Genomic DNA, 27,981 nt, shown 5'->3' with positions numbered 1-27,981 from the left:
GAGACGGAACGGACTATTTTCTTTAGCAGAAGCAATACAATCGTTTTTAAATCAATAAACTCCTTTTTAAATCAATATTTTGTGTCAAATTATTGATTTATTTGGTAGGTAGCCATGTAATAAGCGGGATAATGTAGAGCTGGGCGGTTGTTATAGCGAATACAAACCCCTTCAGGCTGATTCAAGACCCCGACACGGGGTTGTATTCGCTATAACAACTGCCTCGCTCTAGCCTAGAAATCTAGACGCACCCTAGCGGCAGCAAAATGTATTTTGCAGCCAGGGTAGTCTAGCAACTCTCCGTTGACTTTCGGAGCTGTTAAAACCTAAATTGGGTCAGGCCAATCACGTTGCGTATAGAGTAGGCGGGGCGGGCTAAACATAATAACGACAGAGTTGCGACGGTTCTCTGCTACTTGAAAACAAAGAAGAGTTGCTGCTTCTGGCGAACAGTCTTTCAAATCGGCTTTGGCCGCGACTCTGGAGGACTTGGAGTTTTTCTTTGAGAAAAGAGCAAAGAACGGCACTTAAGTCATTCTTAAAAAAGGAAGATGTGTTCGTAGTTTTGCCGGCCAGATTCAAAAGTTGAATCTATCAACTAACGTTAGCTCCGCTGTTGGGAAAACGCTCTGGTTGGTTGAAGCGCTGTCCTATTGCGTGCAGAGGGAATTTGCCGTTTATCCCGCCCCTCGGATTGAGCCGTGTCTATGGTGAGTTTGCCAGACCTAACATCTTGATGTAGGTCTGGCTTGCCTGGCTAGCCTCGCTCTACATTTTCTCTTACATATATGTGTGTATCTGCTTCTACCAAGTGAGCGGACAGATAGGATATTCCCGTCAATGCAAGTACATCTGAAAAGTGACGTCAACTCAGGTGGACACCAACCGCGATCACATGACACTTTTCAATGGCGCAATGGAGGACGAAGGCTCAATCCCAATTATTTTCTGACCTGGTGAGGAAAGCAAAAGGTTGTATTATCATTTCATCTGCGTCCATTGCAAATCGCGCCATTTTAACTTCCTTTTTAAGGTTTTCCAGGTCAGTCCACCTTGGGTTGTTTTGGCAAGTATAGTGTAAGAGCAGATATCGGATATGGGTCATTTTTAAAAGATGTAAGCTGGTCATAAAAAAAAAAAAATCGGATATTAACAATCAATTGGAATTTAAATGCAGTCATAGAGAACAAAGTTACAGACAAAAACGACCCCTCAGATAAGAATTAAGTATAAAAAAAGTAAATTAAGTACAAAAATATTGCTGGATATAAACTCACATTAACGAACATTTGGAACGAACACCCAGTCGTGTGTTGGTACATTGTGCTTGTGCTTGATTCTGCACGAATGAAATTAGCTGTCTGCACATTAATCTGAGTTATTAAACGTGATCTTGGCACGGCGATCCACACAACGCTTGGCAGGAGCTTTCGCTTTTGATGCGATGTGCCGTTTTAGTACATTTCCGAATGATTAATCTCTTCCCCAATGGCAACATTTAAAATGCAGGCCAGCATCTGATTTTCCTGCAGATCTGTGGATGCAAATTCTGGCTCACTGATGCATATTGCACAGAAAACACTTCCCCTATCTAATCGAATGTGATTGGCTGGTTTTATGCAATTTCACGAGTTCACTCTTACATCAATTAAACAGAGTAAAGATTATGTGTATTTGGCGTGCTGTCCGGGGAAGGGATCCGAGCTCGGAAATTTTGCCCGAACCCAGAGTACCACCCCATTAAAATTAAGTTTAATTATCTGAACGTGCTCCTCCCGAACTTTGTTAATAAAACATCATTTAAGGTAGCAGTAGAACCGAGAACAGAGTCATGTTTACAAATATTGATGCAATGAACGCTTGAATATAAAAAATTGTCACATAATTTGAGTTTTAAGTCCCAAGTCAGCTTAAGCGTCTGTGAAATATGTACTTTTTTTACACACATTTTACACATTGTTTTCTGTACGTTTTGCATAGCAGCCTTTATTATTTGAAATATGTATTTTTCCATTCCATGTTACTGTGTAAAAAAAAAAATCTATTCAGACATTTTACTATATTTTATAATTTTTTGGTGTGTTTTCTGTAAAAAAATGTTTTGCATAGGCTGCTGCATCATTATCTGCATTATTTATGTTTCCATTCCAGTGTGTTATTGGGGTAAAATCTATTCACACACTATCTTTGTGTTTTCTCTACAACTTTTTGCATTGACTGCTGCATCATTATTTGAATTATTTTTTTTCCATTCCAGTCTGTTATTGTGGTCAAATCTATTCAGATAAACCCACAACTAAATGCCACATAGAAGCATGTCAGTCAGACGGTTGGTCACTTCATATATGTGGCCGGAATGAGCTGCGTTCCCATAGTCAAAAGTCTGGTGCAATGTGCGCCAGTCAGTTACATCACTTCCTGTCGTTCTCCTGATGTGTTAGCCAGCTCAGTGAGGCAGCGTGGCCGGTGATGGGGTCGCTGTGGTGATGCTCACGGTCTCTGTAGCTGTGGTTGTGATGGAGAGGGTTCATATCGGCGTACTCAGGCCTGAGTTGAAGCTCTCTGTGAGGGGACGAGGACACCTCTACATCCCTGTTGACTGAGTAGCCCGGCTGAATGCTGTACACCTCCATCACGGAGCGCAGTGACCTGGACTGAACTGCAGGAGAGAGGGGAAGAGGAAAACAGACCTTGTTTCGAGTCGCTCCATCATTTCAGTGACTCACTGCTGCATATTCAGTGTGTTCTGTCTCCGTCAGTGAATTTTTTCATTTGTATGTACATAGAATTAAACTTTCTCCCCGAGAGCATTTCCATCATACATAAGAATAAAAACTGGATTTAAGTAGATTTAAGAAAAATAACAGAATGTACTATCGTAAATGTCTGGACATGCTGTGGCACTCTTTTGGGTTTATTCTGACATTATCTTCTCAGCCTTTTGAGTCAAAATGATACACTTTCAGAAGAAAATGACAATAGCTCTCACCGGGGTGGTACCTTTTTAAAGGGTACACTTTTGTTTCTTTTATGTACTAAAGTGCACCTTCAAATACAAAAGTGTACCTTTTGAAAATGTCTGTTTGCAAACAAAGGAACAAAAGCTGCAGTTTTTGTACCTTTTTTTTTCTGAGAGTGTACAAGGTTAAAATTACTTTTGGTTGAACTCTCTGTTTGAAATATGTTTTTTCAATAGTTCTTTTCAGTACTTTTAGGTTCTAGGAATAATTTTCTATCCAGAATCAGTTTTGGCTGTATAGTGCTCTTGAGTTGAGCTATACAGTATGGTGTACATTAAATCAACATTTTTCTAAAGCAGTCATTTTGTAAAATCTGTAAAAACATTTTTCATGTCAAATTTTTCACAGACTTCTTAGGCTACGTTCCACCTGTCAGTCCAAATCCGATCAGAATTAGCAAGTGTGAACTGCAGAAAATCACATGAAATGTGATTTTTACAAATCCGTTTCAATCGTCATCCATTTGTGGTTTGAAATCTTATTCAAATCGCATTTCTGGAAATCCGTTTCAGTCTGACCCCAGTAAACAATTACCGCCTTTCAACGTTGAAATATGTTTGAATAAGTCGGTCCGCCTTGGATTGGTTTCAACTAAGTAGTTTCAGCTGGACTGTTTGACTACGTGTTTTTAACTGATCATCTAAGATACCACATGTTTTCAACTGATAATCTAAGACAGGATAAGTCTGGTACATGCTAAAATAACGGAGAAAAACAAACTACCAAACCATGTTCATTATTATTTCAAATAAATTTAAAGAGCTTTACAGGTACTATACGGTTATCCGGACCACACGCAGGGTGGTAGCGGAAGACTCATTAATATTCATTAGGGAAGTCATCCCTGATTGGTCTTAACCCTAGTGACGGGTAGGTTTAAGGGCGGGGTTGGGGTAGGTCATCACATAGACCCCATTGACGGGTAGGTTTAGGGGCGGGGTTGGGGTAGGTCATCACATAGACCCCATTGACGGGTAGGTTTAGGGGCGGGGTTAGGGGTCGTGTGGTCCGGATAACCGTATAGTGCCGTTTTACATATTCCATCAAAATTTTGTTTTCAACGTTTTCCTGTTTTTAACGCTGAAAAGTCGTAATTAGATGTTGAATAGTTACGTCTATTCAGTGTCTAATAGACGACTTTTTGCAAGCTGGGACTGCTCTGATCTGATTTTGCGTGCTTTATGTAACTTCCTTACGCCACGTAAAACAAAAAATTCTGACGTTGTTATAGGAAACAGGCTGAAAGTCGCTGCAAAAACAAGGTTGTGTTTTTGTAAAGTGCCGGACGAGCAGAAAATTACAATAAATGTTTGAGACCGGCGGAGACGACGGCGTGGAATAAAGCCTGCTTCGTTTCTGCCGCTGCCTCATATAAGACAAAGTAATCCAGCGCAACGAATGCACATTGTCATGTTGTAAATAAGATCAGATTCCAATCGGATACACAAATAATCAAATTTGGACTGACAGTAGCCGCGTTTCCATTACCCTTCAAATTGCGCAAATTGAAATTGCCAATTGAAAATACGCCCAATGGAAACACGTCAATTTCGCAAAAACTCCCATTTATCGCAAAAAAGTTTTTACGCTCGGATGAGGTGGTTTTTCAGGCAATTCGAAAAAGAAATATTTCGCAAAACTCCAATGGAAACAGTTTTTGCGCATTTACAGGTCACCCGACATAATGACGCGGTGTGTTTGGACAGAATACGAGACAGAGCTCTTTATTAAATTCACATAAGACAAAAGAATTACAGGAATAATGGATTCTAAACCTCAAATAAATGCCACAATCAAGACCTCGAAGCAGAAATGAGGGAGAAACACCCAGAAACACCTCATATGTGCCGCTCACAAGTATAATAAGGGTCGTTCCTTACCATTAATGCTTGGAAAACACACATACATCTCCTTCCATTAATAATAGTGGCCAGTGCAGTGGCTGGGATATAGTACATAAACCTACCAACGTCCATTGCCATGGTTTTTGGAATGATTTTACTTATCACGAGAGGAAAAAATGAAGTTTTAGTCGCATAACATCGGTTAATGGAAACGACGTAATTTCGCAATAGTTTTTTGTCGACATTTAGAAAAAAATCACAAAAGTTTTGCGCAAATCTGTAATGGAAACGCGCCTAGTGTGAACGTAGCCTTATAGAACACTCTTCTGGAGCCCAGTTTGAAAACCCCTGTTTTAAAACACCAGATGCTTTCTATACTAGAGAATAAGAAGTACCAGAGGTCCTTTATTTTCAGCATCTCCAACTGTTGTGCCTAACCTTGTTTTGTTGCGATCAAGCAGACATTGAAACCAACACTGTCAGAGATTAAACCAAGCAGAATATGAGAAAGGTCAAACACGAGTTGAGAAGAAAAGTCGTGCCACATGAAAAATGAATGCAGGTGAGCATTCTGAACTTCTGTGGTTGTGAAAAGCAGGCATTGTATAGCGTTTGACAGCCACGACCCCATTGCTTTGTGATCGCTGCCACTGCTCTAAGAGAACAGAAGAGCCTGAGACGGGTGAATGTGAGCTTGTCTGTTCGCTTCAATGCTGTAGCCTCCCACTTTAACCTGTTCACGAACCTGAATATGAATCAGGTTACGCCTTGATGTAGAGCCCTAGTGCTTATGTGTCTGTACTCTACAGCCTCTTTAAATGAAAAACAGCAGATTATATGTTTGTATTGACATCTCAGGTCAGTAAGCGTTGATCACTACACGCTTAACAGAGATGTTTGGTGGATACGCTGTATTCTGAAATGCGTTCATAAGCATATCATGATGTAATTGAAGTCAAATTCACAGTTTCATGATGCTGTCTGTGTCTGCAATGCTGTTGATGTTGACGAACCTTTGGCAGCGCTGAAGTCCCCAGGGTCCGCGGCCCTCCTGGGCTGGAGGCTCGGGATGAGAATGAGAGAGAAAGAGATGACCAGCACCTAGGAAAGGAAGGAATATTAAACGAGGGGAAGTACATAAACAAGTCCTGCTAAATGGGTCAGCTTACGACCTACATCCATTAAACAGGCTTGTATAATCAACACTTTCATTATAATCATCACATCATTCTCGTTCTCTATCTGCCACGTGCACAAGAAAGATAAAAATAAATGTTCTATTCTATAATTTGCAATATCCTCTCTGATATACTTATATAAAAATATGTTTTACATGTAATGCTTTTTAAAAGTTTGGGGTCGATAATATGATAACATTCTATCCTTCATTTTCCTTTCCTTCCTTCCTTTTTTTCTCCTGGCCATGACTTATTTTATTTTATCCCTCTTCCTTCTTATTCACCCCTTCCCTTTCTAAACATGTTTTTGAGATACTGTAAATCATGAAGTCAGCACGGGTAATACACCGTCAGCAATATTGTATTATCCAGCCAGTTCACTTCATTTATCTTCATGGCATCTGTGTTCATTTGAATTCAAATACCCAACCGGTGCCTCCCGAGTCACTTTCGAAATTATTCATTCATCTGCTTAAGGGAGAGATTGATGCTTGAATTTATTAATAGAGTTCGACCGGCACATCTCAACAGAGCACGGACAGAGAGCACAAACCACAAAACACAAACTGAGTATTATTTCTTTTGGTTTATTTACTTGCACTGTCAATGCATTTCATTTTAAAGAGGACTTGTGTCCTTTTACAGAGTCTTGATTTTGTTTTTGGGGTCTACTAGAATAGGTTTTCATGCTTGAATGTTCAAAAACAGATTATTTTCCTGTATTAGTTATTGTTGCAGCACCTCTCTTCCCAGTCTGTCAGTAACGCTCTGTTTAGTTCCTGTCTCTATGAAGCCCCTCCTTCTGAAAAACACACTGTGCTCTGATTGGTCGGCTGGACCAGCGTGTTGTGATTGATCTACCACTTCACGTGTGTTTGGGAAATGTCCCGCTCCTTCCCATCATTGCAAGTTTCAACACACTATTAACTAACTCAACCAGGCCCCGCCCCTTTATTTTGCGTATGCCTTGGACGCAATTATTTAAATAAGGAATATTGCGACATGTTCGTTCCCGGAAGAAAACTCAAGACTACAATGGAGGCTTTTAAGGGAGTTCAGAAACATTGACACTGATAGAATAACTCCCACTTTGTATCTTTGCAGAGCTTTTTCATGCTCAAACAGCAACATTACACACTTAAGACAGTTTAAAATGTTAAAAAGCAATAGGTCTACTTTAATGCTCTTCCAGAGGAGTGTGTGAGGATCACAGCTGAGAATATTTGGAAGAAAAGTTTGATATGTCTGACTTCTGACTGCATATTTTGGTATCTTGGCAAATGTGAGCTCAGTCTGAGATGTTGTGGATCTCTCTAATGGAAGGTGGCAGACAGTTTTCATGAGCAGTCAATGATGTAATCAGTTGTAATGAAGAAGAAAAGTGACTTTTCTGAGGACACATCTGAAATCTCTCTGCTCTGATCGACGTGTCATTGAAGATTTGTTTGATTCCTTTTTCTGCCTTTCTTCTGCCAATGTTTACTTTGATTGTGCTTGAGTTCTAAAAACCCTTGGAGCGGTTTACTTCAAAGCATATGCTACCTTTATTCCTTCATTTCTTTTTCTTTCCTTCCCTTCCTTCCTCCCTCCTCCGCTGTCATCTTACCAGGATGCAGGTTCCCGTTTGAGCCGGTTTACAGGAGCCGTTCATCACCAGAGACTGTAGGCGACGTAACTGCTCCACCAGAGACCTGACAGATAGATGGTGAAGAGTGCATTATGAGTTAGAGGAGGGAAGTAGCAAAACTTTCATTTGATGTGAACTTTGGAAGTGTAAAGTCGTGCTTTTAAAGGAAATTGCCTCATCTAAGGACAAATATGCCGAGAGTTGGAAGATTTCAGAGTGACGCAAAGTGTTTTAAAAATGTCAAGATGGATAAAATAAATTTTAAAAGTCAATCAAACAAAGTTCTGAAGCTCATCAATATATTATTTTGAATACCACACATTTGAAGCCAATTCTAATAGGATCAAACAAGAATTCTCAAAGTTCTGAATAAATTCTGATATATATAATAAATAATTTAGTTATACATTTTATTCTAATATTTTATTATTATAGGATTCTTGTTTGATTCCATTTGGATTGGGAAAATTATGCAAATTTATGATTCATTAAGGATTATTTGACAAGGGGTTGAACACATTTTTAATACTGATGGTGTAAACGTTGCAAAAAGCATCAAAGCTGAATCGCATTAAACATTTTTTTTAACTGTGCTGATTGGTTCAGGATGACATATTCTGGGGTCTTGAATGCATATAACAAACAAATTGTCTTTGCGTCTTGCCTGACAACACCCTTCAACTGTGGTAAACATCATTCCCACAATCATCCTCTTGTGGTTTATTGCTCAATTTTATGACTGTTTTCACTAGACTTCTCCTTTAAATTGAATAGCTGATTTCATGGCATCTTAAATAGCCTGTAAAATAACCAATAAAAGACTGAAAGAAGAAACGTTATGTAAATGATCTTATAATAGAAGATGATTTCAGGAGGGTCAGGTTTATAGCACAGTTAAAGAGCTGTTTGGATGAGCAGGTTATAAAACCTACATATTTTACAGCAGTGGATCTCAACTGGTGGACCACGTTCTGATCGAAGAGAGCAATGGGAAAACAATGCTAAATGCAAATAATAACATGCAAAGAGCAGAATGGAATAGAATAGAATATTTTTTATTGTCATTGCACAACTGTGCAACAAAATTTTGTTCATTCACATAAAAACATGCATAAAGACAAGAAGAGCATAAAAAGTAGGAAAAGTATAAGTAAAATACAGTACTGACATATAGTACGAGATTAAATAACTACTGTATATAATCTTGCATAGTTCAAATAGCAAAATAAGTCATTTTATAAAGGGGGGGAGAAAGAGCTTCCAATAATCTGTTGCATACATCACAGGTGTATATCCAATTAAATTTAATAACATTTGATCAAAAGTGTTACTTAAAAGATCAAAAGTTGTATCTGTTAGCATTAGATAATGCCATGTGAACCAACATGGACATTTTTATCAATTAACATGAACAAAATGTAATAAATGCTGTAATATATTGCTCATTGTTAGTTAATGTTAGTTGACTGCATTAACTAATGTTAACCAATCAGACCTTATTGTAAAGTGTTATCTCAAATTGTATGATTTTTTTCAAATCTTTTTCAAAGCTGCATATAATAAAATTGCTTGGGATAAAAGCGTCTGCTAAATGCATAAATGTAAATATAAAAAAGGCTGTGTGAAATGGCCTTATTTTTGAAGACTAGGGAAAAAATTGCACTGTTCTCACTTGGCATGTTTGGTTCGATTAAAACCGTGGTGCGGTTGCTCTATTATGCGGATCATTTGATTAAGAGTGTGTTCACACTTGTAGTTCAGTTCGCTTGGTTCGTTTGGTCCAGACCCCCCCCCCCCCAAAAAAAAAACATTTAGTCCTGGTCTGATTAGCGTTCGGATTGGCATTAGCATAGAGATACGTTCACAACCTGACTGGTCGGCTTTTATGACGTATTGCCTATTTTGAGACGGAACTTACCGAACATCCAAACAATGCTGTGTTCTGGGCTAAATGCACTCGGTGTGTGTGTGTGTGTCGCTACATATGATGGTAATCTGACCAGCTGAGAACTCGTGAAGAGCTTAGAAAATGTGTAAAGGAGTCAAAACAGCGTCAACGTTTGTTTGATTTTTTTGGTCCAGACCAAACAAACTAAGCGAACCGGACTACAAGTGTGAACACACCCTTAGTTTATTTATAAGGACATTTTAGGGTGCTTTCACACTAGCACTTTTGGTGTGCACCAGGGTTCGGTTCGTTTGGATGATGTGAACACATGTTTTCCGAACTCGGGTGCGCACCCGTGAACCATATACCGAGTCTGCTTAAAAAAGTGTGGTCTGGGGTACGGTTCATGTGAACTCCAGTTTGCTGATGATATAAACGCAATCGTACTAAAACGAATGAAGTGAACTGCTATTGATGCCGTATGATTTGATAAAACTGTGTGTTTGTGTGCGTCTCACTCACTTTTCTGACAAGAGTGACTGACGCACTGCAAGCAGAGAGAATGTATCATTCATCTAATGTCATTTCGTCTCGCCTTCAGCACGAATGGACTCCCACAGTCTTTAAAACATTTGCATTACATTAACGGCAGATAGACGCAAGTGCTATTATGTTCTGAAAACAAAACCACAGGTTAAAAAACAAAAGTAGAAAAGTAATCAGCGCTATGCTTTTGCCACCGTCTCCTGCTACCAAACAACAGGGGTAAACAGCCGTCGGTCTGATGCAGTTCGGGCCTAATTAATATAATGTGAACACAATCAAGTCGGGAGAGGGAGCAATCGATCAGGCACTCGAACCAAGTGTGAAAACACCCTTAAGCTGATGATACACAGGGCAACTTTTTGAGCAATGTTGCTGGGCAATGTTTCCGTCAACGGGCAACCAGATGAGACACAGGGCCCACGACCGATCTCAATTATCCAGATAGAAATGTATTACCCATTTTCAATGGGAAAGTGCCCAAACAACAATCGCTCAGCAAGATTGCCCAGCAACATTGCTCAAAAATTTGCCCTGTGTATCATCACCTTTAGTTTCCTTTTATAGGGTAAGCGATTTCAGTACTCTGTGGCCACTTGATGTCGGGATCCTAAAGCAAAACCGGTTGAGAACCACTGATTTATAGCCTTGTCAGAGCGGAGCGGATCTGATATTGTTGTAAAACGAGACTTACGTGTTGGTCTTCTCCAGGTGGATTACTTTCCGCTGTAACTGCATATTCTGAGCACTGCAGGCAGCCATCCTAGACCAAAGTATATTGGCAAATTACTCACAGTGATGAATCTGACATACAAACACCCACACACAGCAGCATGTGTACATACACACACAAACACTCCCTATATAGTCAAGTCATGTCACGTTTATTTATAAAGTGCTTTTTCCAATATAGATCGTTTCAAAGCAGCTTTGCAGTGATAACAGGAAAATAATGCAACAAAGTTTGTTTGATTTAGAATAAAATAGCGTCATAGTTCACCTTATGTAATTTCAGTGCTTTGTTGTAAAAAATGTTATTAATTTGGTTCATTTATATATATATATATAGCCGCTCTGGAGAAAACCATAATATAATGGAGTCAATGCAGGCAGATTGTAAAAGAGGTTTTAACCTTAATGTGACTTTCCTAGTTAAATAAAGGTTAAGATAAGATTGTTGAATATTAAAAGTCCCCAACTAAGCAAGCCAAAATGGTGGACATAGTGTGTGTGTGGTGCTGCAGCATCAATAACATTAGATAATAGTGGTAATATATATATATATATATATATATATATATATATATATATATAGGGCCAATCTTTTTAGATTTTTTTTTAAATGCTAATATATTTAAATTGTGTTTTTATTGAATAATTGTATGTTTATTGACAAAATATGAAAAGTAGAAAATTAGCTGTCTGTTTTCTTTGAGGACAGTACAATCCCACAGGTGTCTGTTAGCGGACGGTGTGTGTAAGTTTACACGACTGATTTGTGAGTGTGAATAAAAAACAGCAAGATGGCTTCGATGCTTTTAATGACTGCAGCAGCGGCTGTGAAATGAGTTTGTCCTTCGGACAGATAAACCCACGGGCTCTTCCTTCAAGGCCAATTTCATGCCCGAAGTTTGTGCAGCAGTGTGTTCTCAAAAATTTCTCCAGCCTCTCCAAGAATATTCCATTCCTTTGATCCCAAGTTTAGATAAGTTCGAGCCTGGGTTTTTAATGACTTTCAACCTCAATTTCAACTTCACTGCAAGTTTTCTTCTTAATGAGTTTTTCTTTGATGTCATATTTATTCATTGAGACTTGTACCACAAACAGGTCCAGTATAATAGTTCACAATATACACTACCGTTCAAAAGTTTGAGGAATAGAGATATTTTCGAATGTAATTTATTCCTGTGATTAAATCTGAATTTTCAGCATCATTACTATCATCAGAATTCAGTGTCACATGATCCTTCAGACAACATTCTAATGCTGATTTACTCAAAATAACTGCATTTCATCTATTTGAAATATAAATATTTGTAACAATGTAAAAGATTGTGATATCACTTTAATTTAGCATGTCTTTTCTGATTATAAGCAATCATAAAAAAAATATAAATAATAATTGACCCCAAACTTTTGAACTGTAGTGTATCCAATTCTTCTTTCTCATTCTACATATGCAAGTTAAAAAAAGAGTGAGCTGAAATTGTAGAAATTATGGCAGCATTCAAGTGTGTGTGTGTGTGTGGTTCAGGTATTCCCTATGTTATGAAAATGTTTTGGTCCCCATGGGGAAAACCGCTTATAAGTCAATGTTTTTTTTTTTTTAAATGTACAAATGCCAAAAGTTTAATATGGAAAGTCCCCATAAAACATGAAAATCCAACATGTGTGTGTGTGTGTGTGTGTGTGGGTGGGTGGTTCAGGTATTCCTTATGTTATATGGGAGATACATATGTTAATACTCCCTATTCCCTATTATGGAAAGTCCCACATACTGACGCGTCTTGACCAAACGGCAATATACGACGAAAAGGGTACCCCTAAAACGTCCATATGAGACGAAGACATAAGCGCACCAGCAGCGCCTCTTAGCGGTACCCTAACGCATACCTAAACCTACCCATAACCCGAATAGTCACATACGGACGTTTTAGGGGTACCCTTTTCGTCGTATATTGCCGTTTGGTCAAGACGCGTCAGTATGTGACGTTTGGGGGTGAGACTGTGTTGATAAAACATGAAAACCCAACGTATGTGTGCGTGTGTGCGTGTGTGTGTGTGTGTGTGTGTGTGTGTGTGTGTGTCTGTTTGTGTTTACCTGCCCTCCAGTCCATCTATATATTCTTTCTTTTTCTTGCGGCTCTCCTGTGCCGACTGCTTGTTACGGATTTTCCTTCGAATCTTCTTCAGAATCTTTTCTTCATACTAATAAAAACATGAGAGAACAAGCCAGACAAAATGTTAAGAGGAATTCATCTTGAATTGAGATGGCACAAGTGTCTACATTTCAAACATTTATTCTGATACAGATTTTAGTGGAAGGTCTGAAGTATGCGGTTTGTGAGTTGAATCAAATCAGCTTAATCATGTCATTAGCATTATCGTATACACAGAGGGAAAAACCTCTTGGGCTGAGAATGTGTTATTACGATGAGAGCTGCCTTTGCCTTTCATCACTGACTCCCTTCATCTCAGCCTCTTTCCTCCCTGCTGATGTCTGATCTGGCTTCCAGCAGTAAATATAGAGACATGGAGCAATGGCACGTGCAGGACATGGATAGATTATTACAGGTGGCCATGTGACCTTGGACTAACTCATGTGGAACGTGTGTGTTCAACGTACCTTGTTTAGAGGCAGTTGGCTGGGAAGATTGACTCCTTCCTTGGCTAAAAGTTTCTTCTCATCTTCATTGAGCATCAGTTCTTGCTGGGATTGCTGGTTAGAGGGTTTTGTCTAGACACAGAAACACACATTTCATTTCATGCCCTTGTTCAAAAACGGCATATGTTTTGATTATGATTAAAGACGCTTTACTTAGGGCCAGATTTACTAAAAAGGGCAAAGTAGCTTGAGAGCGCAATTCCAAAAATTTCACCAATGGGAGTGGACAGTTCTGCACGTGATCTACTGTCGACACACAAATTAAAGACGCGGCCAGATCATTTCCATAATGAACAACACAATCTACCAAGAGCAGTGCAAATCAGCGTCTGGTTTAAGACATGCTTTTTTTTGTCTGGTAAATAATGGCGCAAACACCAGTAAATTGACGAGCACAAACCTTAGTAAATCAGCTTGCATGATTCATTTAAATATTCTCCTCCCATAAATTTTGCATCTGAAAGGGAAACTCCTATATGCATATGCAATAAGGTCAGCAGCAAATATAACCCTGTTCACGCAAGTATTATGACCTCATTATGACAGCAAAAGTGCTGCAGATACATTTGTTCATCTGTGTGATTTTATCCAGCATGCATAATGCATAAATCAGACGCAATGCCACATCAACCCAAACACTGAAACAGCATCTGTGGAGGTTTTAAAGCACTGTGAAAAGCACTAACAACTCTCTGCTGTGTGTTGCCCGGTAATGTTTACAGGTCAAAGTCATTACCTGTATGCTACAGGACGACCCTATGTTTACCCTATGTTTGATTGAACACATTGCCCCTCAACATGCTTTTATCTGTTCAGAGAGCACTATTAAGCTGTTTACTGTCTACACAGGCGGCTGCTTTGTTAGATAATGCACACTTAACTCTTTCCCTGCCATTGACAGAATGTTCCGTCATTTATGAGACAACGCTTGCCGCCAAACGCCAATTTTACACATCTGGGTTTTTGACTTCTGGATTGGCCCATGCATGGGTAAACTTTTTCAGGTGTGTGTGTATATGTACTGTATATATATACATATATACGTGTGAATGCATTCCATTATATATATATATAAAACTGTGTGTACGTACTGGGAATTTAGATTTTTTTTATATAAATAAGTGCACATTTCTGTGACATGACAGCCGGTGAATTTAAACCCCCCGCTGGTTAATTTGAGCACGGTCTGAGTGGCCGTATAAGCTACAAATTAATTTCTTTGTAGATTAACAGCAACTTGGAAAACAGACAAAACAGAAAAGGTAAGAAGCAATATTGGAGAAAAGGGCATATTATGCGATAGCCGCAAACCCGTAGCGGAACTAACTTTACACAGCGTGACGTCATTTCAGATTCTTGTGAAATTGGCCTATTGAAGGATTTTTCTGGCTTTCCGTGTTTTCACTGTTATACGGTAGGGGGCGCTATTACGCATCTTCTGAAAGAGTGCAGAATCTCTGGATTAAAACACTGGCGAAGAATTAGCAGAAACAAGCATTTTAGTCTTTGGGGGGGGGGGATATTTTTCTCAGCTTTTTGTTCAAAATGTTGCTTTTTTATGAACTTACATTGTTGATAAAAAAATAATGCATGAAACTTTTTTTGTCACTCTGGGATTGACTTTTTAGTATGGAAGCTTGTTTCTGCCACTGAATAAAAACTTGACATTGCGAGTTATAAAGTCAGAATTGTGATGTTTAAACTCGCACTTAAATTTTTTACCTCAAAATTGGACTTTATAACTTGCAATTGCGAGTTTATCTCTCACAACTTTGAGAACAGAAATCAGAATTGCGAGTTTATATCCGGCAATTGTGAGAAAAAAAGGTCAGGATTGAATGCACAATTGAGAGCAAAAAGTCTGAATTGTGAGGAAGAAGTCGCAATTGTTCTTTTAAATTGTTTTATTCAGTGGCGGAAACAAGCTTCCACATCTTAGTGAACAACGCATGCAATAAGCTGCCTTTAATTTTAGCCTAAATCTAAATTTGTTTTCTTACAAGCCTTTTTAGAGCTATTGTGTGTTTCTCTCTTTCTCTGTCATGTATTTCTTCCCTCCACATCTCCTGTTTTCTAGAAGGAAATAATCTCCACTGCTTTCTCTCTCTCTCTCCTCTCCTGGTTGCCAGTAGCATCCATGTCACATTGAATGTCACAGCAGGACTGTTTAGTCACACACACAACATGGTGTCTGTTCATGTTCTGTCAGACTCGGTACTTACCGGTTCTCCGATGTTGGAGAGCAGCAGGTCTTTTACAGTGAGCTGGTAAACGGGGGTTGGTTGAGTTCTCGTGCACTGAGAGTCTGTCAGACCGTCAGTGAACAGACAGGCTTCCCAATCTGCTGCACCCACAACATACACACACACACACACACACACACACACACACACACACACACACAGAGGAGCGTTTTACATCGCAGAATGCATTTATTTCACACTGTGTCTGAAGACCAACTGACAAAAAAGATATTTTCATTTTCTGAGAGGTTGTTGTTACATTGCCAGATGGTAGATAGAGTTTTTGTGTTTTTTAGGATGTTGGCAAATAGTTGCTAGGTTGTTTTGAGAGTTTACCACATTTATAGGTGGTTGCTAGGCTGTTGCTAAGGTGTTCTAAGTGTTTATCACATTTCTATGTGGTTGCTAGGCCATTGCTGTGCAGTTGCCAATGTGTTCTGATGGTTGTTAGTACTAAGGGGTTCCCAGGGGTCGTTCCCCCTATTTCTAGGTGGTTGCTAGGGCATTGCTATGTAGTTTCTAAGATGTAGAAGTGTTTATCAAATTTCTAGGCAGTTGCCAGGCCGTTTCGGTGCAGTTGCAAGGGTGTTCTGATGGTTGTTAGCACTATGGGGTCGTTACCCCATTTCTGGGTGGTTGTTAGGGCGTTGCTATGCAGTTGCTAAGGTCTTCTGAGTGTTTATCAAATTTCTAGGTGGTTGCTAGGCTGTTGTTGTGCAGTTGCCAGTGTGTTCTGATGGTTGTTAGCACTAAGGGGTTCCAAGGGGTTGTTACCCCATTTCTGGGTGTTTGTTAGGGCATTACTATGCTAATGGTACTGTAGGTGTTCTCTGTGGTTGTTAGCACTAATGGGTTCCAAGGGGTTGTTACCCCCATTTTTGGGTGTTTGTTAGGGCATTACTATGCTAATGGTAGGTGTTCTCTGTGGTTGTTAGCACATTTCTGAGTGGTTGCAATTGTTTTAGGTGGTTTCTATTGGTGTTGCTTGATGGTTGCCAAGGTGTTCTGGTGGTTGTTAGCACTAAGGTGTTTCAAGGGGGTCGTTACTCCATTTCTAGGTGGTTGCTAGGGTGTTTGCTATGCAGTTGCTAAGGTGTTCCAATTGTTTTTTTCTAGGTGGTGCTAGGGTTTTTGCTATGCTGTTGCTAAGATATTCCAATGGGTCATTACCTGATTTCTAGGTGGTTGCTAGGGTGTTGCAATGCAGTTGCTAAGGTGTTCCAATTGTTTTTTTTCTAAGTGGTGCTAGGGTTTCGAAAATGAATAGTTGAATAAAGTTGTTATTTTTGTTTGTTTTTGCGCACAAAAACTATTCTCAACACTTGATAAACTTATAGTTGAGCCACTGTAGTCACTTGGACTATTTTAAACATTGTCTTTACTAACTTTCTGGGCCGGCAAGTTTCAATAACATAGAAGCCTATATGGAGGAGTGAGACAGCTCTCAGATTTCATCAAAAATATCTTAATTTGTGTTCTGAAGATGAACTCTAAGGGCTGACTCTTCACTACATTTCATCAGACTTTGAACTCTGAAAGCTTTTAAAGTCTATTGTGTGTTCTGATTTTGCAAGCCTTACAGGTTTTTGTGATTGAAACAACAAATGGAAATGCGATAGCCTGCAATTTTGCCTTATTTCTGCAATTTTCCACTCAGACATTTGTAGTAGATCAATACCGGCTAATCAAGATACATAAATCCCAGGCTAATCAAATTGATCAAAAAATGTTTGCCTGTCCCGCTGCTGTATTACAGCAAATGAGCATCAATATGGCCTACTCAGAGAATAGGACAACTGAACAATAATAACCCTGTGATCATGCTAACAAAAACAAAAAGTTATTTTTCTTACAAAGTTGAGTTGATTTCTTGATCTCAAATAAAAACTGAAATGTTTGTATCATATGCAACTTGGTTGCACATAAGGTAGTTTTCATAAACACTTAATACATTTATTTAAGCATATATAATTAGTATATAAGCTCCTCTATAGTGTTTTTAATAGCTAACTAACGAAATGTGAACATTGGATAACTTTCCTGAGGTAAATGCAAAATTAAATTATTGACGTCTTTCCATGGTTGAAACACTGATTAATTGATTATATGAGACATGATTCATTTCAGTAAGTATACTGTATCTTTCAACTTCTGATATTCATGCATAAAATGATAAAATGGACAGAATCTCAAAGCTGGGACTTGTTTACTTGTTCTTAAGTAACAAAGCACAAAGCTCTTTGTGATTATGGGATGGGAGGCGTGCTACAAATAATGTTTAGAGTAGGGAAAAACTGTGGATCTGGCAACCCTGACTTGAACTACAGGTAATTCATAGGGTCAAATAGAGCCTGCTTTAACGTCGCTATTTTTTAACTGTTAATGCGTTATTTGTCACGTTAGTTCCAGGAGAGATTTCAACAATGCCTTTATGCCATTTTAAACAAACAAACATCTGAGACAAAGTTGATACTTGAAACATTATGAAGTTTCCTGAGCTATAAAAGACAGTGGTGGACGAATGTCACAAATCAAGTATTTGAGTAAAAGTACAGATACCCTATTAAAATATTGCTCCAGGAAAAGTATAAGTAGCCTGCTTATTTAAGTTTTAAAAGTACAGAAGTGCTTGATTTTTAAATGTAATTATTAAGTATTAAAGGTAAAAAGTACTGATCAATGAAACACATTGATATTTATTCTAGCCAGCACTAATCAGCACGAATAAGAAAAATTGGTGCATATTTGCAGTGTTATTTGTGAACCAATTCAACAGGTTCATTGGAAAGAATGAATCGGACATCGCTATTTTTTAACTGTTAATGCGTTATTGTCACGTTAACTTGTCCTAAATTCAACACTAGAGATTTTCTTCACACACACTATGAGTTTCAGTCTGAACATATTTTTCTGTCCCCTTTTGATTGACAGGATATAATCGGCCATGATCATTGGCTGTTTTTAAGCAAGTAAATAATTGAAATAATAATTAATATAATTGCTTTTATCGGCCGATACATCGGTGCATCTCTACTTTATTGCATCCCTGATGCAGTGTGTGGTCACCCGAACTGTACTCTTTAAACTTGTATTGACATAATGATTGTTGATGTTGTTTTGACTGCAAAATAATCGACAAGATTCTGGTGGGACTGCAGTTTGAAGAGTGAGATCTCACCCAGATCAATGGAGATATCCGGCTCTGTGTTTGCGGCATGAGCGGCCGGCTGAGGAAGAAGATGAGGATGCTGAGGGAGGAAGATGGAGTCGAAGAGCGGGCTGGTGGGGGGCGGTGGGGGGCTGTCCAGGTGGTCTGACGGGGTGTCGTCACTGATTCCACTGTCACAGGGTGAGGGGACCCAGAGAGGAGAGCAGGGCTCCGACAGCAGGGAGTCCAGGAAGCTATCAACAACACCTTCACCGTGACTCTGACTCTGCAGGGATACAGACACAAAACACAGAGAATAAATACACATCTGTGTCACAGCAGAAACACATGCACAACCATGATACACACTCATTGCAGATGCGTCATCTGTGTCTCTAAAGTACATTATTTCATGTTTCGTTCACTTTAACATGCGGGTAACAAAAGATAAAGCGGGTTTTCACAGCGATGCTATAGAAGTGATTATATGAGACATGATTCATTTCAGTAAGTATGAATCTTTTTGGTTCCCCAAAGAACCTCTCAGTGACCAGTTCTTCATTTAAAGAACATCTTTTTGGGGGAGTGAAGAGCATTTAAACATATCTAAATACCTTTTTTCCTCTATAAAGAAATTTATATTTAGAAATATTATATTTATATTTCTATAAAGAAAATAGAAATGTAACATATTCTTTATGGAACCATCAATTGCAATAAAGAACCTTTATTTTTAAGAGTGTAAGAGAATTCAATCTCGTCTATATTTACACAAAATATATAACACACAAAATAAGAAAACAAATATTTCCATTTATAATACATATACAAATATATACATTTTTAATATATATTTTGATGCAAATATTGTCATCGCAATTTCTGTCCAACAAAAATGTGGTTATTTTACAGTAGGTGCATTTTGTCATCTTGCTAAATAAGTTTAATCTTATAAACAAATGTTAAAATTGTAAAACCTGAATCTTTGTATTTAGATCAGTTAATAAGTCCTATTTTGCCTTGAATTGTTCATTGCTCAACAGTAGTACTTTTTCTTTCTGTTCCAAGTATTGCTTTGCACCCTTGTTAGTATGTACTAATGGCAACTTTAACAAATGAACCCAACCAGCGATGACATCCATCAATTTCCCTCATGTAACAGCATGTTTCAAGGGAAATTAAAGCATGAAATGCTTTCCTAAATAGATACACAGCAAATCATCATAATATAATAATTTCTGAAGGATCATGTGACACTGAAGACTGGAGTGATGATGCTGAAAATTCAGCTTTGATCACAGGAATAAATTACACTTTAAAATGCATTTAAATAGAAGGACAGATATTTTAAATTGTAATAATATTTCACAATATTAATGTTTACACTATATTTTTGATCAAATAAATGCAGTCTCTGTGAGCATAAGAGACTCCTTTCAAAATATTTGTACAAAAATTCTCAACAGTTCACTATAGTTTTTTAGAATAATACACAACAGTTTCATATTAGATACAAACACACACAGAAGTTGACAGACAAATCTGGGTCAGACATGTCACTGAAGACACACAAGAAGAATTTCAGGGTGCCTCATTTATTAAAATAACTAAAAAATAAAATATTTTCAGTATGCTCTCAGTAGGACGGTTGTCTTGTGATTGATCAGATAAACTCATAAATGTCAAATGGCATTTCACTCACGCTTTGATCCGTGATTGACCACGCAGAGAGGTCACCATCGCTCTCCACATGAGAGACCTTAGGCTCGAGGAGCAGGTCTAGGAGTTCGATCCCGGAATAACCCTGAGATATAGAGGAAACGTGGGAGAAAAACAAATGTAAGTCATGTCAGAAGGTGCTTTCCCACAATAAAGTCACCATGAACCTTCCCGCATCTCTTCTCTTCTCTGATGACGTGTTAAGGGCGGAGCAACCTGTCACTCACACCAGATCCACCACTAGCATTTTATCTGGCCAAGCTGATCTGGTTTTATAGGGGGTTTTGGCAGATATCAGCTGGTCAGGTTTAGAGAAAAGCTGGCTGACCATCTCAACCAGGTGAAATATCCTAAAAACTACATCTAAACAATGTGGTTTGCTTGTTTTAGCTGGCCATGCTAATCTGGTTTGCTGGTATTAAAGGGGTTTTGGGCACTTATCAGCTGATCAGGCTAATCGACCATCTGAACCAGGTGGAAAAAAACCAGCTTTTAAGTTTTAAGCATTTAATACACATGCTGTTCACTAAAGCAATGGCAGTCTGTCTTTTAGTGAATTCAAGTCATGTCGGAAAGATCATGTTTACAAGTTTAACGTCTCTACAAAGTCGTAATTACGAGTGGGAAACTTGAGGTCGCCTCAGTGAGAACTCATGCCAGATGCGATGGATGCAGCGTCTGTATTAATGGTAAATTGTACATAAAAAATACCATATATTCTACAATGACAACAAAATATTTAGTGATTCAATTTACAGTACCTTCGTAAATTGAATAAAAAAGCAACATTCTTGAATATTCTTCAAGCTCAGTTTTCACAGGACAAAAACACTATCTCAGTGTGGACGGAAGGGCATCGTCAAATAGCCTATCCGGATTAATGACAAATCGATGTCTAAAGCAAATCTGAGCACAGTTTGAGACTTTGTTGAGAAAGACACGTGATATTACTAGGGTTTTCCTTGCAAGAAAAATATCATAGAGGTTTTTTTGTCTTAGGATATTAAGCAATTCTTCAAGAAATCATGGTGACCTCTCAGATTTTCTTCAGAGAGTGTCTTCATTACTTCCGCATGTCCGGGCTCCTGAATGTGAAACTTCCCTCCATAGTTTATTAAAGAGTGAGGCAGGAAGCTGCTCCGACCATTAAAGTTTAACCATGTCCGTTGGGCATTATTAAGAATTCATTTGAAAGTCTTCAGAGTCATTGTTAGTGCTGTAGCACAGAGAACACCTGTAGTTAGTCTATAGAAGATGACATTTGAAGCACAGCTGGCTATTTGTGACACAGCTGACAGAAACATCTCTCTTCAAGCCTGGTTACAGCATAAAGCAACAGGATAGCATCAAATGTGTCAGGAAAATATGTAAAATTAATGAATCCATGTGACCAGGCCATGCACCTGATATAATGAGCACGAGGACACAAAAACCTGTGACCTATCGTGCTTTACATCTGCCATGTTGAAGTCTGCTAGCTCAGAAAAGAAGAGACATACAAAAGAAAAAGAATATCATGCTCGTAACAATAGTTACTGTAAGTTTCCCTCTGCCAGAGAAAGTAAACTCGATCCCTGAGCAGTTAGTCTGATTCAGCATCACACACACACACAGATCGAGACAGACAGGGGCGTAGCACAAGGTCCCGGGCCCTAACCATAGGCAGTCCTGATGGGCCCCCATGTTCCTCAAAATGTGTGCAGATGGACTAAACCATTTGGCTCATTAGCAAGGGGTGGGACCGTGAGACCTTAGATAGTCTTTACTTTTTTCAGTCAATTTAGGCAATACACTAACTTTACATTTCATCTGACATTCATTATGAAATTTAATTAGGAAATGACAATATCCAGATAAAATAAAATTTATTCCAGACTTTTCAAGGGCCCTGGTAATCAGTACTGGTTTTACCCCCAGTCCGACGCCCCTGGGGACAGAAAAGATTGGCTTTGAATCTCTGTTTGATTGGTTTTCTGTTTTTAGATTGTTTAGTTGATTAGCTAACTGTGCAGAATTAAATTAGGTTGTTAGACTGCAAAAAAAAAGAAGATTTTCTTCCTGTGTATTTGTGTCTTGTTTTCCCGTACACATATCTAAACATTCTTAAATAAGATGCATTTACTTGAGAAGCAAAATTACTTAAGATATTAAGTCTTGTTTACTTAAAAATTGATGTAAATTACGTGAGTTAAAGAGAAAACTTTGATTCATTGATCTGTTTCTTGATTTAAGTGTATTTTTGATACATTTTTCAGAAAACAAGACTTATGTGATTTTGATTCTCAAGTTATTGTCTCTTGATTTAAAGATGTTTAGATGTTGGCACTGGAAAACAAGACAAATTCTCAAGAATAAAATATATATTTTTTGCAGTGTAGTTTTGGATTTCTAGCGACTAAATGTACTCTTTCTATCTTGGTAGACCAAAGTCCTCAATGAATTTATGAATGCCTTCGGGAAGGAAAATCATTAATGAGATCTATTCATTTGATCTCAATTGCATTTTGCAGACAGCAATTAGATTTGTTGGAGATAAAATCGAGACGTTTGCTTACTGTAAATCTCCTGCCGCTCAGATTTATCTTCAGAAAAACATGCAGCAGTAATATTTATCTCAACAATGAGATGCAGTAGCAAAGTGTGCACAGATGATATCAAAAAACTGCAGTCAAAACGTTATGAAATCAAATGTTGCCAAGACTAAACAATTTGAGCTATTATCAATATTATTTGTATCTCTTTAGTATCTCAATTCTTCCTGACAGCAATAAAAATGAATGGAGATCAAAAAAGGGGGCCAGATTTAACTAACAAACCCTCCTTTGGTGTCAAAAAACTATTTACTAAAGACACACCTGAAAAGGCATGGACAGGGTTATCTTTTGATTTATTTTGCGCTTGTCAATTTACTGGTGTTTGTTTCATTATTTACCACCAAAAAATTGCATGTCTTAAACCAGATGCTGATTTGCGCTGCTCTTGGTAGATTGTGTTGGTCATTATGGAAATGATCCGGCCGCGTCTGTGTTCTTTCATTTGAAGCTTTGTCAGTAGATCACACACAGAACGTTACTCTCTTATCGGACTAACACTAATTTGCCCTGTTTAGTAAATCTGGCCCAAAGACTGTAGTCTCTGATTTTTCTCCTATAGGGAACAGATCTCTCATCTAGAGTTTCAGTCAAAAAGTACTTGATTTTTTAAATGTGCTTATTAAGTATTAAAAGTAAAAAGTACTGATCAATGAACCACATAGCTATTTATTCTAGCCAGCACTAATCAGATTAGCCAGCACTACTAAGAAAGATTGGTGCATATTTGCAGAATGAATCAGAAATCACTATTTTTTTTATTGTTAATGCGGTATTGTCACATTCACTTGTCTTAAATTCAACACAAGAGATTTTCTTCACACACACACTATGAGTTGCAGTCTGAACACGTTTTTTCCGCCCCTTTTGATTGACAGGATATAATCGGCCCTGATCATCGGCTGTTTTTAAACATGTTTTTGACATGGGAATGACATGTTTTTTATGGAATGTAGTGAAGTAAACGTAAATTTCCCAAAATAAAAACATACAGATACTTGAAAAATGTGCCAAAGTAGAAATTATTTGTTACTTATTAAAGAGCAATTAAACTTTCCTTTGTGAAAAATGCCATGGATTTCCTAAAGGAAAAGTTTCATTTGGTATGACAAAGTCATACTGAAAACTATGATAGCTCGTGCTTAGAATGAGAAGATGGCAGTGGGTATCTAATCCCAAAACAGATACATTTCTCCAATGAATAACACAAACCCTTGGGGTCTTTAAACCTCGGCTTAGTTTTTCATTCCAGGCGGGCATGTTCTCTCAACCTTTATTTGTGTTTATTTGTGTTTCATTGACAGGATTCTCCAGCAGCCTGCGACCCACATCGCTCCTGGTCATGCGGTTTAGCAGTGAAGATAAGCTTATCTCATCTGAGCAAAGTTTTTTATGGCTTGTGCTAATAGCACAGAAGAGTCGCACAAAACCATGGCATACGTGAGTCAACCTCTAAAGAGAAGTTTCATATAGCTGGCGGTTTCAAGGATGTTTGTGAAGTGAGACTCAAAATCAGATGGGTCATCAAACAAAAATCAAACTATAACTTTAACTTCCAGGTTCACTTGGGAGGTTTTATATAAACTGATTGCTGTACTAAATCACGATTATAGATGGCAAAGTAACACTGACACTGGATGAGTGCGTGTGAGTAATTACGACATTTTAGTCTATTGAGCAGATCTGCTGAACTTTCTCTGCCTCATCTTGTTGTTAATGGAGAAACTCTGAGAGGAGCCTTGGGTTTTATTCTTGTTTTCGAGCACGCTGATGAGTTACTAGACTAATTAGGAAAAGATAATTATCCTCAGGGTTTGTATTATTGCCATTTCCACAAGCTTCCAAGCACGGCAAATACAACGCCGGTTCAATAAAACCTCAAAATAGCAGGATGCCATTTTGTTCTCGACTGATGAGATATAAATGGAGAGCAAATTTAAGTTCTGAAAGAGTGAAAGAGCCTTACGCATATCGCAACTACAGTTTCATAAGAGATCTTTATAATGTCTCAGATTTGCCAAGATCTGCCAGAAAACTCAAACCCTTTTCAATCAAATTCTTCCTAGACAAACAATGTTCTCTGTGCTGTTCATCTTCAGATCATCAAGCTCAACTATTATTTGGGTCATTCTCAAAAAGAAGTGCCATAGCTCTGTTTAGTGTGTAATGGGATAAAAAATGGAAAAGAGAAAAAAGGTTTTAAATGTTTTTCATTGGATCATCAAACATTTTTGCATGTCTCCATTCATATATATCATATATCCTACTGAAAAATAATATTTGTTGAATTTAATAAAAAATGTTATGGTAAGTGGTTGCACACAATTGATTTTAGCTACATTTAAACAAATGCATTAAGTTGAACTTAATCAATTTTAGTTCAACTTAATGCATTTGTTTAAATGTAGCTAAAATCAATTGTGTGCAACCACTTACCATAATTTTTTTTTTAATTAAATTCAACAAATCATTACTGTATATAGGTTACCGGTCAAACATTTGTAATCATTTTTTAATGTTTGTAATCTTTTTAAAAGAAGTTTCTTATGCTCATAAAGCTGCAACGAAAAGCATATCACAATGATTTTCTGAAGGATCATGTGACACTGAAGACTGGAGTAATGATGCTGAAAAATAAGCTTTCATCAAAGGAATAAATTACATTTTTCGGTTTTTTTTTTTTTTTTTTTTTTTTTTTTTTTTTTACAGCAAAAGAGCATAAGGTGAGCATAAAAGACTTCTTTCTAAAACATTAACTAAAAATCGAAATTATTCCAAACTTTTGACCGGTGTATATATATGAGTCTTTAAACTGACTGATACTGCTGTTATATACTTATTTATTTTTCTAAATATATGAATTTGAAGTATACAATATTTTGGAGGACACACCCAGTTATGGTGGTCCAGTAATGTCTATGGATTTTACAGGGCCTGAGGTGGGCCGGTTTGGCAGTAACCTTTTCAAATGAAATTATTATTATTATTTTTTTAATCAAGCATAAAAATGGCACTGTTACCTGAGAACGACCCCATTCCAAACAATGAAAATCACAGTAAAAGCAAAGGGAATGCAATACTTCACCTTGTCTGAGAGAAGTGCCATGTTCCAGGCACTAGAATCCATGTACAAGAAATCAGATTATTAAAATCCAGAGAGAAAAATATACAGTATGTCAGTGTGGTGCTGTCCTCGCACAGTTGTGTTCCTGTGTTCTCTGTTCTAGGACAAAGTTGAAACTCCAGATAAACTCCAGATAATCAGCCTATGATTCAATTGGATTGTTAATGTTTACAGGGCTTTGACTGACAGGTCATACATGTAAGAATCTCAGCGAGGAGAGGACGATGATCGCATCAAATTAAATGAACAGGATGACATCATTGACTAAATTAAATGTAAATTAAGTGGAAACATCCACTCTTAGATAAAAGGTTCAGTGGGTTTCTATAGTGCTTGACTCGGTTATATATGAGGAAAAGGTTCTATATGAGGAGAAATGTCTTACATAATATCATATTTAACAGGTTATTTCCATTTTATTTTTACTATTGATGAAGTATGATGAGCTATTTAGTTAATCAAATTTAAAGTTAAAATGAATTCAAACAAAATTCCATCAAACAGTTGACGGTAACCATTGACAATCAGCTGTTTGATTATCAACATTCTTCAAAATATCTTATTTTGTGTTCAACAGAAGAAAGAAACAACATGAGGGTTAGTAAATGATGACAGATTTTTTTTTTTTTGGGTGAACAATCCCTTTAAGTTTCCATAAACTTTTCTTAAAAGTGTGTGGAATCCCAGAGGAAGATTTAATTTATTTCTTTTTGGGTTTCTCTTTCGCAGCTCAAGAGACTTAAGTTATGTTTTGAGTGTCAACTTTGTCTCTTATGTTTCTCTGAAAATTCCTTTGAAGAGATAATAGATAAATAGATGAAAATGGGTTAATAGTTGACTTATACAGTGAGAGCGAAGAGCTATAAAACGAATGTGGATAGATTATTTGAAAAGTAATTGAGTTCTCGCTTTTGAATAAGGCTTTGGTATATTGGCAAATTCTAACATAGTCTGAGACATTGTTGAGATCTTTTCTAAAACTCAACAGCCACGGCAGTGACATACAGTTTGTGTTTCGCAAAGTTTACTGCTTCAGTATTTGTAAATTATGTTATGGTATACTAAATGATAAGCATTTCATAAGTTTTAAAGGATATTATTAACAAAAAAAATCAACACTGCATGCAAAAAGTCGATATTGCCCCTTCTTCTTCAAAACCTCTGGCATATGTGACCCTGGATCACGTCACCAGTCACATGTCGCACGGGTATATTTGTGGCAATAGCCAACAATACATTGTATGGGTCAAAATGATCGATTTTTCTTTTATGCCAAAAATCATTAGGATATTAAGTAAAGATATTTTGTAAATTTCCTATCGTAAATATATAAAACATTTATTTTTGTGAGTGAACGCTGCACAATCGCCAACATAAATGAACAACTTTAAAGGAGATTTTCTCAATGTTTCAGAGTTTTTTCACCCTCAGATTCCAGATTTACAATAGTTGTATCTCGGACAAAATTGTCCTATCCTAACAAACCATACATCAATGGAAAGCTTATTTATTCAGCTTTCAGGTGTTGTATAAACCAAAATTAAAAAAAAAAAAAATTACCCATGTTTTGTGGTCCAGGGTCACATATCAGCTTCTGGGCCAAATCCTGAATGATGGCGATCACTTTTTGCCTTATTAGTGTTCGGAGTTGATCACAATTTGTGGACTTCT

The 27,981-nt window shown here is 37.7% G+C and overlaps 1 protein-coding gene and 1 long non-coding RNA gene across 3 annotated transcripts in view; one reads left to right on the top strand and one right to left on the bottom strand.

The window, feature by feature from the left end:
• Positions 1-27,981, top strand: part of LOC307161906 — a 642,191-nt gene that overhangs the window by 550,872 nt on the left and 63,338 nt on the right. The gene's annotated exons all lie outside the window — the stretch shown is intronic.
• creb3l3b (cAMP responsive element binding protein 3-like 3b) lies at positions 1,964-26,430 on the bottom strand. Of its 2 annotated transcripts, none has more exons than XM_079877576.1 (10): positions 26,272-26,416; positions 20,579-20,680; positions 18,907-19,162; positions 15,708-15,829; positions 13,447-13,557; positions 12,922-13,028; positions 10,795-10,863; positions 7,649-7,733; positions 5,878-5,965; positions 1,964-2,659 (listed from the first exon to the last, which is right to left on the bottom strand). In XM_079877576.1, the coding sequence occupies exons 1-10, from the start codon at positions 26,311-26,313 to the stop codon at positions 2,412-2,414; spliced, it is 1,230 nt and encodes a 409-aa protein (XP_079733702.1). In that variant the 5' UTR covers positions 26,314-26,416; the 3' UTR covers positions 1,964-2,411. The 2 variants fall into 2 exon arrangements, with proteins under 2 accessions (XP_079733702.1, XP_079733703.1); XM_079877577.1 differs by having other exon boundaries at positions 1,966-2,659; positions 15,708-15,826; positions 26,272-26,430.

The sequence above is a fragment of the Squalius cephalus genome (genome assembly GCF_949319135.1).
Source record: "Squalius cephalus genome assembly, chromosome: 7".
In the NCBI taxonomy this organism is placed as follows: domain Eukaryota; kingdom Metazoa; phylum Chordata; class Actinopteri; order Cypriniformes; family Leuciscidae; genus Squalius; species Squalius cephalus.
The sequence above is the reverse complement of the archived record's forward strand: the minus strand, read 5'-3'. Positions and strand labels throughout refer to the sequence as shown.